The sequence below is a fragment of the Aricia agestis genome, chromosome 11 (genome assembly GCF_905147365.1).
Source record: "Aricia agestis chromosome 11, ilAriAges1.1, whole genome shotgun sequence".
NCBI lineage: Eukaryota > Metazoa > Arthropoda > Insecta > Lepidoptera > Lycaenidae > Aricia > Aricia agestis.
The window spans coordinates 16,579,428-16,593,715 of record NC_056416.1 but is presented as its reverse complement, the minus strand read 5'-3'; the positions used below and the strand labels follow the sequence as shown (position 1 = coordinate 16,593,715).

Below are 14,288 nucleotides of genomic sequence, written 5' to 3'. Positions count from 1 at the left end.
ATCGGATCAGTAGTTTTCGTGTGATGCTGGAACAAACATACAGACAGACAGACAGACAGACAGACAAAAAACTAACCACAGTTTTGGCTTCTATAGCGATGTAGTAACAGCCCCCGCTTATTATTTTTTGGATATCTTTAATGTACAGAATTGTCATTTCTACAGTTTTATTATATGTATTGATAAGTTGGGTTTTTCTTCCTGACGCTATAATTTCAGAACGCACGAACCGATTTCCACGGTTTTGCATTCGTTGGAAAAGTCTCGGGCTCCATGAGGTCTATAGAAAAAAAATCAGAAAAAACTTCAAGAGAAAAGCAGGAAAACAGGGAAAATCATTTTACGGCAAAACAACATTTGCCGGGACAGCTAGTGCATGATACATGTCGAATTTACTTAAATTCGAATACAAAAATTCCTGTCTTTTGATATCGTATTGAAACATTTAGGTTCTGAGAAAGTGAAGTACCATTTGAGTCTCACATGCCACATGTTAACATTGCTGTCAAGAAATTGTGTGAAGTATAATAAACGACTAATAATTCTTAAAACAAGGGTACACAATGTTACCAAAGCCATAAAACTATAATTTATTATGGGCTGCTTTTAGTTTAAATGGTCAGGTTCACATTTGGCATGGGAACGTTTTTTGTTGACCCTGCAGGTCACAGTTTATTTTACTGTTAAATATTTTACACTTCTCTCCTTTACTCCTCGGAGTATAGACGTGCCTTACCGAATGCGCTTAACCTAAATAAAGCGCAATATAAAAGTGATTTTCTTTTATTTAATCTATCCACGACCTCACAGTCTAAGTCAATAAGACTAACAGGTTATGGTGGCCCAGTCAACGCAGTGATTAAATAAAAGTTAAAATAGTTTTTTTTTAACTAAAAGTGATTGTGAAATTCAAACTTTTAAAAAAACAACAAAATGGAGAAAAAGAAGACCAAGAGAAATATTCCGATTTTCATCGGAGAAAATTACAACATCTGGAAATTCAGAATCCGAAGCCTTTTAAGTGAACTAGACGTAATTCACGTTATTGAGAAACCAGTTCCGGTTACACCTGACAACAAGTGGAAGAGAGCCGAGCAAACAGCTAAAAATGTTATAATTGAATACCTGTCTGATGCTTATATCAGTCATGTCGGACTGGAGTCAACGTCGAGGGAAATACTGTCTACACTAGACAACATTTTCGAGAGAAAAAGTACGGCTAAACAGCTCGCAACCAGAAAGAAGTTATTGAATATGAAACTCCAAGGAGACACCACCTTGAATCAACATTTTATGCAGTTTGATATTTTAATATCCGAGCTAGCGACTTCTGGTGCAACCGTGATGGAGGGAGATAAAGTATCTCAACTATTGCTGACTCTTCCGCCTGCCTATGACGGTATTGTCACTGCAATCGAAACACTCTCAGAAGACGATATTACGCTGAACTTCGTGAAGATGCGACTTCTCGACTACGAAGTTAAACTAAACGACGAAAAACTAGACACAAGCAGAAAAGTGCTTCATGCTGAAATTCAAAACAATCATCTGCAAAACGAAGACTTCCAACGAAGACCAGCTATGAAGAATTCTCGAAGAATAAATAAGAAGCCGAAATTCAACTATAACATGATAATATCTAATAAGAAGAAAGTTGTGATATGCCATTACTGCAAGAAAAAGGGACATTACAAAAATGAATGTCGCTACTACCTACGTGTTATGAAGACTAAACCAAATAATACCGAGACAACAATTAACACTGCTCATACAACAAGTGTTGACACAATTCAATCATCGCCGACTACATCGAGTTTTGTTTTTATGGCAGGAGCCATAATGCAAACAGAATATAAGCAAGATAAAATTATATTCTTATTGGACTCTGGAGCATCCGATCATATCACGAATCGAGAAGATATAGCAAGCTACTTTCGCACACTTACAACACCAATCAAAATATCAGTGGCGAAAAATGAAACATTCATCTCCACGTCGAAGATTGGATCAATCTCTGTTACGAGCAACTTGGGTATCGAAGGAAAGATAGAAAACGTGCTGTACAGTCCTGATGTCCCGTGCAACTTGCTGTCCGTTACCAAGATGCAACAAGCCGGATACTCCGTGACCTTTGGTGACGATGGAGTAATGGTGTGCTGCCACGGTAAGCCCGTGATGTCCGGTAAGACTGTAAACAACTTGTTCACTCTGGAATTCAAGGTACGTATAAACTTGATTAAACGTTCTGGAAGTCTGGAAGTCTGTCTATAATCTTGATCATAAATAATGATATTAACGATTAGATCACAATTATTATGGGCTAAAACAAAATGTATGCAGTGTGAAGCATGCTTATTTACGGCTAACAAGCCAGACTACCGTTACAGAAATGAAAGAACATTTAATATTCAGTCAGATGTTTGTGGGCTAATGACACCACCTTCTGTAAATAATGACAATGATATTCTGTTCTATTTTATTGGTGATTTTACTCTTTTTTGCGCAACATATCTTATAAAACACAAATCCGATATGCTTGCAATGTTTAATTAAAGATTTTGTCGAAAAAGAGGTGAAGCTAGATAAAACATAAAATAGTTAATTTTTTATTGCGTTAATAGTTATAGTCCAAATGGTCCAACAAAATGTGTTAAAGGGTATGAAAGTAATTATCTCGCAATACCACGAACTCCACAGTTAAATGGCATATCTGAAAGAATTGTACTTTTCTGTAATAGAACTATTACAGAAAAGGCGCGAACAATGACATCTGGTGCTTAATAAAAAAAAGTGTTATGAGACGATGCTGAGTTAACTGCAACGTATCTTATAAATATGACACCAACAAAGTCATTGAAGGTAAATAAAACACCTTATGAAATGTGGCACAATAAGAAACCCCAAATTAAATACCTAAAAGTGTTTGGTTCAACTGTATATGTGCATGTAAAACCGGTAGAAACAAATTCGATGAAAAATCATCTAAAGCCATTATTGGGGTATGAACCAAATGGGTATATTATAGAGTTTATGATGTGGAAAATTAAAAGGACTTGGTAATAAGCGATGTGACCCTATATGAGAAAAGCTTTCTTAAGTGGAATTTAAATTTAATCCAATAAATGTACACTCAGGTAAAGAAATGTTAAAACCTAGTTCTTCAAGTGCACCCTTACAGATTACAATGAACAAAACAATAGAAACAATTACTTATTGTAATTTTGTAAACAGTGCTATACAAGCCAGAGTAGCCACTTAATTACCTATTTTTTTATGGTACCAAACTAAAATAGAAATAGTGAACATATTAATAATAAATTAATACTTTTCTTCAGAACAACAACAATATCACACTGAGGCTAAGTTTGTACTAATATGCATTCTGTGGCTAAATGAACAGAGTAAAATAATAATATTTATATTATTATAATTTATAAGTAATAAAAATATATTTTTTTATAAAATATGTTCATGGCAGTTCCCGAGAGAGGACTGAGTATTGAGTATGTAAAATAAAGTCTGTAAACTCAATTTAGCACTAAATGGCTTAAAACAAGCCGCTAGATGCTGTTTCGAAAATATTCGAATAATGTATGGGAGACGACAATTATGTGTACTGTATACTAAATAAGGGATAGATGTCCCACAGTATAAATGTTATTTTATATGTTGACGATGTAGTTATTTGCACGGAAAATGAAAGAGCAATGAATAACTTTGAACAATGTTGGATTAATAAAATTTTCGATGGTTGACATGAAAGATATAAGACTTTTCTGAGGTATCAGGATAACTAGGACCAGAGTACATAATAATATAATATAATATAATGGCAAAATTAAACAAGTTTAATATGATGGATTTTAATCCATACTTGCTACTTTTAGAAATGAAAGTTAACTTCGAAGCATTGGAATCTGATGAGATAATTATTATTATGTAATGCTCATGTCGAAGTGTTGGTTGCTTTATGTACTTAATGGTATGTACTTGATTATATTTGGATTTTGGACCTTAGACACATAGACAAGAAATAACATATAACAATTGACTTGTTTAAAAAGAGTATTTGCTTAGATATTTAGAAAGTACATCAAATCTGAAATTAATAATATACAGATAAACTAATTGATAATTTATTTACGGGATATTATGTCAATTCAAATTAGGGAGGAAGTGATAACTCAATTAAAAAAACCTACAACAGTTTTTTTTATTATTTATGTTGTATGTATGAATGTACAATAAGTATGTTGTATGTATGTGAACTCTAAGAGGCAAGTTTCAGTAGCAGCCCCGTCGACAGAATCCGAATATATTATGGTTCTGTATGAAGCCGTTAAAGAGGCTTTGTGGTTAAGGACTTCAGCTACTAGCATTAATATTGAAATTAAAGAACCTTTATTAATATAGAGGTACGAAGAGATAATAATGGATGAATTATTTTGCAAAATATAATCCATTGAGTCACAAGAGTTCCAAACATATAGACGTTAAATATCACTTCTCCCAAGAATAATGTGTGAATAAGACAATAACTTTGAAATATATTTCAACAGATAACCAGATCGTGGACATGCTGACCGAGCCGTTGCCAGCAGCCAGGTTCCGCGACCTGCGGGACACGAATGTGGAAGAATAATGTTTTATAATGTTTCAATAAATACTAATAGTAATTAATTATTTAATGATCTGGTGAGGTTTTTCTGGGGTTTCCCTCATCCTAGCAATGAATGTTGGATCATTTTGTATCTCCCCGGTTAAGGTTAAAGTGCACGGAAGGTTACGTCAATTAGGTATTACTAAATGTAATTTTAAATTGTACTTAATTTAAATAATTTTTAATGTTTTGAGATTTAGGCAATTTTATTTTACTTTTGAATTTAATTCAAAAGACATTAATTTTTGAGGGGGCGTGTCGAATTTACTTAAATTCGAATACAAAAATTCCTGTCTTTTGATATCGTATTGAAACATTTAGGTTCTGAGAAAGTGAAGTACCATTTGAGTCTCACATGCCACATGTTAACATTGCTGTCAAGAAATTGTGTGAAGTATAATAAACGACTAATAATTCTTAAAACAAGGGTACACAATGTTACCAAAGCCATAAAACTATAATTTATTATGGGCTGCTTTTAGTTTAAATGGTCAGGTTCACATTTGGCATGGGAACGTTTTTTGTTGACCCTGCAGGTCACAGTTTATTTTACTGTTAAATATTTTACACTTCTCTCCTTTACTCCTCGGAGTATAGACGTGCCTTACCGAATGCGCTTAACCTAAATAAAGCGCAATATAAAAGTGATTTTCTTTTATTTAATCTATCCACGACCTCACAGTCTAAGTCAATAAGACTAACAATACAAATCAAAAAAAGGCAACGAATTCTGGCATGATGGCTGACGCAGAGGTCTGTACTTATGTCTCTTCAGTCCTAGGCAGTGACGGATTAACCCTTAATTGAATTAAGCAATCGCCTAGGGCATCACGTCTGAGAGAACCAGAAGGGTAAAGGTTCAAAGACTGATTCTAGTTACCGGATAAGGGTACCCACAGACATGGATTGCTTAGGTCTTAGGGCATCAAGTCTTAATCCGTCTCTGGTCCCAGGCGAGTGAGACAGCCAGAGAATAAGGCGGCATTCAAGATTTTTAAACCCCAAGTAACGAACGGCTATATTGTGTCCTCCGCTCGCCGTCTTTACCGGCCGTGTGTAACACAACGGTGTCGGGCGCACACCGCGCGGTTCCGGCCTATTTGCTCGCGCCATACACATTGAAATTCAGCGCGTCACGTGCCGCCTGCTGAGTGTCGACTACCGCGCATCCCGACTTGACGATCACTGAATTTGTTGCAAACATAATATTCCATTGTTTGGACAAAACTGTATCCCTTTACTAATAAAGAAATTTTGGCAGCTTAATCAGAATTTGCTGTTTTTGTCTGTCAATTTTCTAATGTGCCGGGCTTTTGCCCGTTTTGTCTTTACAAAGCAGAACTTGTATAATTATTCACTGAGCAAATATTTAAAATTGTAGTGTTTAAATATGGATATATGGGCAAGATGAGAGTTGAGACGCCTAAGGTCCCAACTCCCAAGGAATACGTGCACTATAAAGCCTATGGTGCGCAGTGACGTAAATAGGGCGGTGCCACCGGTGCCCAGGCACAGGGCGTAGACCCTGGGGGCACAAGAATGGCCAGACCAGCCAGTACTATTATTTTTTCGGTTTGCTCCTGATAACTGATAAGTTCCCGCTTCGCCCCTAGTGCTCGATAACAACAATATGTTATACTTACCTACATGCCAGTAACATCAAAAAGTCTATTAAATAAGACAAAACATTTTAATTTTTTTTTAAATAATTTCCAAAATATTAGTATTTAATATCATAATATTATTATTATTGTAATTGGTCTACTAACATCAAGTTTTATTTTATCACCCTGAATGTAACAAAATAGGCCTAGATATACATAGCATATAATATGCTCTGGGTACCTATAATACCTAATTAAAAAAAACTAGGGCGCAGTGAAGCTCGCACAGGGCGCAAAAAAGGCGATTTACGGCACTGATGGTGCGGGCCGGGCGTTGCTATAGGTATAATAATAATAGCTCCCACACCGGTTTCGGTGACGGTGGCCGGTTTCATTGAAACCAGGCCAGCTACGCAGGAGTAATTTTATAGTGCCCAAGTGTGTGCGCAGTACACAAGAGCACTCTCTGTTCCTTTACTCTCATTACCCAGTGGGATGGAAGTCCGACACGACTGGCGAGAGATCAGGTGCAGGACCGACGTTTTACATGCCCATCCGACGCATGGATCATCTTACTTGTCAGACAATCAGGTGATCAGCCTGCATCGTCCTAACCAAACTTGGAAATAACATGTTTCCAACGCGGGAATCGAACCCACGACCTCCGAGTCAAGAGCCGCGCTCTATACCACTAGACCACGGAGGCTATAGGTACACACAATACATGGAAAATTGGAATATTGCTTCTATGCCACACCGAAGCTCTACCTCTGCTCAGTCTTACTAATTTCCATTTCAAAAAGACCGTATACGTACAACGTCTATGTAATATATTGTGGTCATGTAGATTTCTATAGGTATTATTAGTAAGGAGCCCAATCTACATAAATTATTGGTTTTATTACCAAAATATTTGGCGATTGTGTGCGCATAATTACTAGAGAATGAAGGTTTACTGCTGTAAATATTGCAAACGGAACACATAAGTACTTAACACTTATATATCTTATTGTTATTACTACAGTTCCGTCCCGCGCGCGCAGGCTATAGGCACGTGGGCACGTGCGAGTATTCTATGCCACCGATCCGGCTATATTTATTGAGTTCAGTAGTTTAGGCGAAATTAATCACACTACGAATACATATGCACCTGTTTTGTCTAAGCTAAAGTGCAAACGGTGAATCGAGGCATCAAACTTTGAATAAAATGGCAATTTTGACTTAGAAGTAAGATGGTATGAACTTTCAGTCCGCGGCAGGCGTACTTTTAAGTTTAACGCCGAGTAATCTTGTACATACTTTAAACGAAACATGCTTGCATATTTCCACATAATTGGTTTCTCGGTATCATGATTGATGATTATATTTTACGGGTTCCGTAGGATTAAAAAAATTACCCGCTAGGTCTTATCTATAAAAGAGGAAACTACATATTCTATCTTTAAACGACTTGCAAAACTCTCAGATATATAATAGTGTATTAAAAGAAACAGCGCTAGAATAGTGTACCAGGCAGTATTCAGTAAACGATTCTATCAGTACAGTACACAGTACGGTCATAATGGCCAGTGTGTACCGTTCTATTAATTGACGGTCAAATAGCTGTGCCACATTTATGTTCCTAGCTGTACAAGGCATAATACAGTGCGGTTCCTTACTAACGCTCAGTATAAACTATGTTACCTACCAATTCCTCTATTCTGTGGGAAAGTATGAGAAACTCTAGCCTAAAAAGTTATCCATACTTCCATACTAATATTATAAATACAAAAGTGTGTCTGTATGTCTGTTACCTCTTCACGCCCAAACCGCTGAACCGATTGTGCTGAAATATGGTATAGAGATACCTAGAGAAAGGAAAAAGGAAAAGGAGAATCCCGGGAATCTTCCAGCAAAGGAGATAGTATACTTTTTATCCCGGCAAAATGTACGGTTATCGCGCGATAAACGTATTTTGGCGCAACGGAGTTGTTCGAAAATACGTCATCTAGTAATTCATAATTTTTTTTACAAGTTTTTGACGCTAGTTAGAAGCTGAATAAGCACATAGTATTTTTTTTTATAGGATACCTAAACTTTCAACCCCTTTACAAAATATAAAGATAGTGACACAAAATGCTATATACACTGTTTGGTCCAGCGGGGCTAAAATGGTCACATTTAGCAATTCCTCTCAATCAATTCAGCAAATGAATTGTCAAAATTGTCAAACTGACAAATGTCAAATCAGTACAAAAATACAGAAATGAATTGCAAGCAGAGTTGCATTTTGCGATTTTAGAAAAATGAATCATATTATTATTCATATTATCATGATTCTTCAAAGCGACCATTTTAGCCCCACTGGGACATCAAACACCTTTTTCAATGCAGCAGATAGGACGACATGATATTAACTAGTAGCTCAGGCAATGTTTTTATATTTTTATCTTTAAAGGTGATAGCAACACCAAAAACTAAATTCATGGTTGTATAACTCGCACTTGGCCAGTTTTTAAATACCCATTATATTATATTTCAATGTGAATTAATTCACCACGAAAACCTTGAACCCGAACACACAAACGAAAGTATGTGAAAGTAAAAAGTGCAATGAATATACAAACCAAAAATTTTTCACCTTAATTGTGGGCAAATTTCGAAAAGAGCTTGTAAAAATTATACAAGGTGTAACAAAAATAAGTGATAATAATTATTTAGGGTGTGTACGTGTTCCTTGTAAAGAATTCACTGTAAAAGTAGCAGCGCTGAAAGACCAAAATTTTTTTTCACTTTTGTATGGGGAAGCTCGTGACACTCGGGCCCTTGCCCATACAAAAGTGAAAAAAAAATTTGGTTTTTCAGCGCTGCTACTTTCACAGTAAGCTCTCTACAAGGAACACGTACACACCCTAAATTATTATCACTTATTTTTGTTACACCCTGTATATGACCAGAGATTACAAGGTGAACAAAGCAAGAACACAATTTATTTTTTAATTCTTTTGGCAAAAAACTTTTTTTTTAATTTGTTTAAGTATCAATGTGAATCTTTTAAAATCTTTGCACTTTGGTTATTAGAGCGAAAAGTTTACAATAAAATATATTAATTTATTTATATCTGCAAAGTAAAAGTGTATTTTATTAACACCCAGGAGGAGTACAGATTATATAATTTTTCTTTTAATATTATGTTGAATAATGTAATCCTACTTATTTATATTTCCGGTGTTGCTATTATTAGTTTAAATACTTGTGTCCAATGTATAATTATTACCCAGTTTAAGTATTTTTCCATTATTGTATATTTTGCAAGTGTTTCCTATAAGAATAAATACATTTGTATAAGTATTTAATATTTATGTAAGTCATAATATATTAAAAAGCCACATTGCTTTATACATTTAGTAGGAAGTACATTTATTTTTGCAAATACAAATTATTATTATTATTATTGTTAGCTGGCGCAGAAAGGGAAGATTATTTTTATAATAATAATTAAAGACATATTGATGTTATTGATGATACAGTAATAGGGTCTGGATTAGCACGTTACACTCACGTCAGCGAAGTTGGCGTTCTTGCGGAACTCGGTCATGAGTTATGACTCATGACGTAGCGCTCCTTCATCTTGCGGACCCGCTCGTTGAACCTTATCGCTACAGTAATAAGGTCTGGATTAGTACGTTACACTCACGTCAGCGAAGTTGAGGCGGTTGGCGTTCTTGCGGAACTCGGTCATGGCGTAGCGCTCCTTCATCTTGCGGACTCGCTTGCCGCCGCGCTTCTTGCGGCTCTGCTCGATCGGCTTCGGCAGCGGCTTCACGAATTTTACCGGCGGCGGCTCCTGGATATTATATTATTGATGAAAATGATGTGAGTACCATATTGATGACTACAAACGAAAGTCCTAAATGTCTCAAAATAAGCTTCAATCGAATCTATCCAATTTATTGACACATTTATTAAAATCGAATAAGCAATGTAACTGCTATGGTGTAACAAACATCCATCCATGCATAGACAAGCAAATCATCATTACGAAACTTACGGGTAAAAACGATGGTAATTATAATATCGTAGCGCGATGCATTTAGTGCATAGCGCCATCTATCCCCCGCTCTTTAAACTAATAATTTGTTCATTATTACAAACATAAAAACGTTTAATTTTGGAGTTTAGCTTGAATCAACCATATTTTACACAATTAGAAGTTCAGTTAATTTAATCTAAAATTATAATATTTTTTGTAACAGAAGTTCCACCACACCTGTAATTTATCAAGTTTCTTCTCAATCCCTTCTCGCAGCTGCCTCCCGATATGTCCGTCTGTGCTCTCGTGGCACGCGTCCACCCGCGCGGCGAGAGTCAGCTTAGTGGAGACTAGCTTGGCCGCCTTGTATCTTAGTTCCTGTCAAATATAACTTTATAGTAGATATGATGTGTTAGATATCTGACACCTTACCTTACATTTAAACATAAAATTATATGAGTCAACACTGCCATCTTTGCAGTGGCAGAGCAACACCTACATTTTATGTGGGCAAGATGTATCTTGCGAGGCCCCCTGATGGATGATGCTAAAGAACGGATTTGTTGAGAGAAATAATTTTTGATACCCAAAGTTTAATTTACAAAACTTTTTATTTACTTATGAATATTTGAGTATTTCAACTCGTAAAACCTTTAAAAAACCTCGTGATCCCAAGGGCGCGAGGGCCCTTAGGCCGCGAGGCCGTAGGCGGTCGCCCACACCGCCCACGCCTTGCGCCGCCTCCTGCATCTTTGCTACCGCATCTCGCATCAACATTGTCACAATATTATGGCGAGGTTTGGTTAAACTTGGAAACCAACAAGGCAACAACATGGAGTGAGATACAACACAATGCATTACTGCTTTACTTATGAGGCAGTAGAAGTGACGGATTAAGACTACTCGATGCCCTGAACAATCCATGCCTGTGGGCCCCCCTATCTGTAAGTCAAATAGAATCGGTCTTTAAACCTTTACTGCCCAAAAACATTAGTTTTTTCCAAGAAACTTTTTTGGTGTGGTATTTGGTGACGTGAGAGTGAGATGTGTTTGGTGTTCTGGTGCCCCCTCAGACGTGATGCCCTAGGCAATTGCTTAATTTGATTAAGGGTTAATCCGCCATTGGCAGTAGATGAGGCAGTGATTCACATCTATGTTGTGAAAAACGGTTACAAGGTGGATTTATAATAGTGGATATGTATTTCTTTACTTCTCTTGTAGTTAGTAGAAACATGGTTATTAGTATCTGTAATTTTACTGTCCTAGGATTAAAATTTAAGTAAAAATCCAATTTTTTTTGGATTTGGATGGGATTTCAAACTCACAGGTGGGGTGTCCTGAACAATTTGTGAAAAATAAATGAACCCGGTGTGTGGTAAGGAGGCAGCTTGTGAGAAACCCGACAGTGTTTTCTTCTGCTGGCCTAGAGGTAGCACATTGCAGGCAGGCATCTTGGACAGTTTTGATAATCCTCCGGCAATACCCAGGATTTTTGCAGCCGTTGAAGCACCTGTAAAATATTATAAAGTAAGATTTAGATCAAAAATAAACATAATATTTAGTAAATTGCATTCTAAAAAATTAATAATTGTCAAAAAGAAACTCCATGGCATCTTTGATTTTTCCAATGCAATAAGCAATACATCTGAGAATGGGCGTAACCAGGCAGGGCAGGTCCTGGCCCCTGGACGATACGTCAATTTTCTCTAGAAAGGGCTTGAGCTGTATCCTGGGTACGCCCATGCATCTGAGCATACCACAAACGTTTCAAATAATATTTCAAAAGTTTAACAAAGAACAATCCTGAGGATTGCCCCATACTTACCCACAATGGCGGTTATATTTGGTGCAATGAAAGTCATGCGGCTCTCCACATATTCATATATTTTGGATTTGAAGTTATTCAACTCAGCGGCCATGTCACATGCTTCATAAATCTCATTCAGCTCACTTTCTGATAGCATTTTACTGCAATCACAAGATGAAAACTTTAAGTATCAAAACATGTTACTAATAGCTTTTATCAAATTCCTATGGGATGTAAATTATCATATTGCGTCCTTATTATGAATTAAGAGGTAATTCTTATTATTTCTATACCAGCAAAAACAGGCAGATAGTTTTATTCCAAAAATAAACAAAGCTCAGTATGGATGGTTATGAAGTTTTAACATTTTGATTTCATTTCAATCAAAGGCAATTGGAATAACACTCACCCTTGTGTTGTAGATGCAGTCACTGAGACTATCATAATAGTGGCCTGCGTCAGGAAACTCTGTAATATCTCATTGTTTTTAGCCTTATCCAAATCATTTCCCAGTTCCTTTACAGTCCGTATATATTCCAAAGGTGTCACAATAAGTGACTCCAACTCCGGAAATCGCTTTTGATACTTGTCTCGAACAAACCTGTGGATAATAGCTGAAAAATAGTAAGTGATGTTTGTAACACAACTCTTTTATAAAAATATATATTTATTTATTTATGAATCTATTAGCTGATAAAATAATTAGGTAAGTAAGTATTTCTTGTGCTTAATTTTACCACTCACTAAGGGCCTGTTTCACCACTTCCTGATAAGTGACTAATAGGCTATCCACCAATTAACTTGACAGATAAAGTATGGAGAATCTGTTAAAAAAGTTGTGAGTACCCTATTCGGCACTTAATAGAAAGTGGTGAAACTGGCCTTCAGTGTTTCTTGTGCTAGTGAGTGGTAAAATTGGTGCAGTAATATAAAATATTATAGCTTTTGGGTATCAGTGTGTCCTGTTGACACATAGGTCTCCCCTAGATGCTTCTACTTCTCCCTATCCTGGGTTAGTATTATAAATATAAAAATATATTTACCCAAATAACAAAAAATATAGTCGGTCAATAGTTTTATTGAAAAGCTTAATCGGTATGTAGATGTGTGAAGGTGCAGAAAAGATTTGTATCGGCCGATAATAATGTACTAAAACCCCAATTTGGTAAAACTATCGGCCGACTAAAAGTCTGTAGTCTGGGAGGCTCTAATAAAGATATTTATATAGCTTAGAACTATTCAAGCTCTCTTTTATTTGTCTGTCAAGTAACTTTTCCAATACATTAGAAAGAAACAAACTATACAAGGGTATAGTTATGCAATAAATATTTTTATTAGATATGGGAGTAAATTAATTTGAATGAAAAAATTCTTTTCATTTTGTGTCTCCAAGAGTAAAATATAGACTGTGATATTTACCTATTTCTCCATCTATCTCCACTGCTATGTTGTTTGCTTCCACAATCAGTTGATATTCAGGGTCTGATTCCATTAAACCAGTAACTTCAATTTTATTGCGGTTGTTTCCAAAATTAAGTTCAATATCTTTTATAACCTAAAATAGTATAGAATTGATTATCTATTATTTAAACCTGCGAGTAATACCTCACTATTAATAATTTATATGTTATCCTTCACTGTGATTTACACAGTTCATATCAATTTAAGAGTTACCTACCCTCACAAATCTTTCTGAATCTCTCAATTTGGCTAGTTCTCGTATAGAAACGTTTTTTATATCCTCCTCCTTAGGTATTACTGGGAACGGTACAGCAAATTCGTGGGCATCGCTGTTTGTTTTGTTTTCAATGATAGCTTCAAGTTCTGCATCATCATTTTCTTCCAAGTCCGCTAGAAGTTCATCAGCTAGCGACATGGTTTCTTGTTTACAGTGAAGTTAAATATTTCCTTTATAACACGGCATAAATTAACGGGCTACAAGCAGAATATATATTAATTCTTAACTTTTATTTTGATTTTAGTAAAAATCATAAATATAAAAGAGGTAGGTACAAAATTTTTATAAATGAGGGATTTTCCTATATTTTTAATTTGATTGTCAAACAGTTTCCATTTCAGTAACTAGATGGCGTATGGGTAGATTTTTTTTTTTTTTTTAATTTATTGGGAGCTGGAAACGAGTCCTTTGCTCCAAAAAAATACAATAATAATACAAAATACAACATATTAAAATTAAAAAAAAAG

General features: G+C 35.7%; 1 protein-coding gene across 1 annotated transcript in view; it reads right to left on the bottom strand.

Annotated features, from left to right (window-relative positions):
• LOC121731766 (U4/U6 small nuclear ribonucleoprotein Prp31) overlaps positions 1-14,077 on the bottom strand; it is a 33,234-nt gene extending 19,157 nt beyond the window's left edge. The window contains exons 1-7 of the mRNA XM_042121367.1: positions 13,762-14,077; positions 13,503-13,638; positions 12,493-12,697; positions 12,102-12,244; positions 11,602-11,786; positions 10,514-10,654; positions 9,941-10,090 (exon numbers count right to left, since the gene is read on the bottom strand). Of these exons, the coding sequence (XP_041977301.1) occupies positions 9,941-10,090; positions 10,514-10,654; positions 11,602-11,786; positions 12,102-12,244; positions 12,493-12,697; positions 13,503-13,638; positions 13,762-13,959 (1,158 nt within the window). The 5' untranslated portion in view covers positions 13,960-14,077. The remainder of the gene's footprint in view (positions 1-9,940; positions 10,091-10,513; positions 10,655-11,601; positions 11,787-12,101; positions 12,245-12,492; positions 12,698-13,502; positions 13,639-13,761) is intronic.
• Positions 14,078-14,288: the final 211 nt, after the last annotated feature.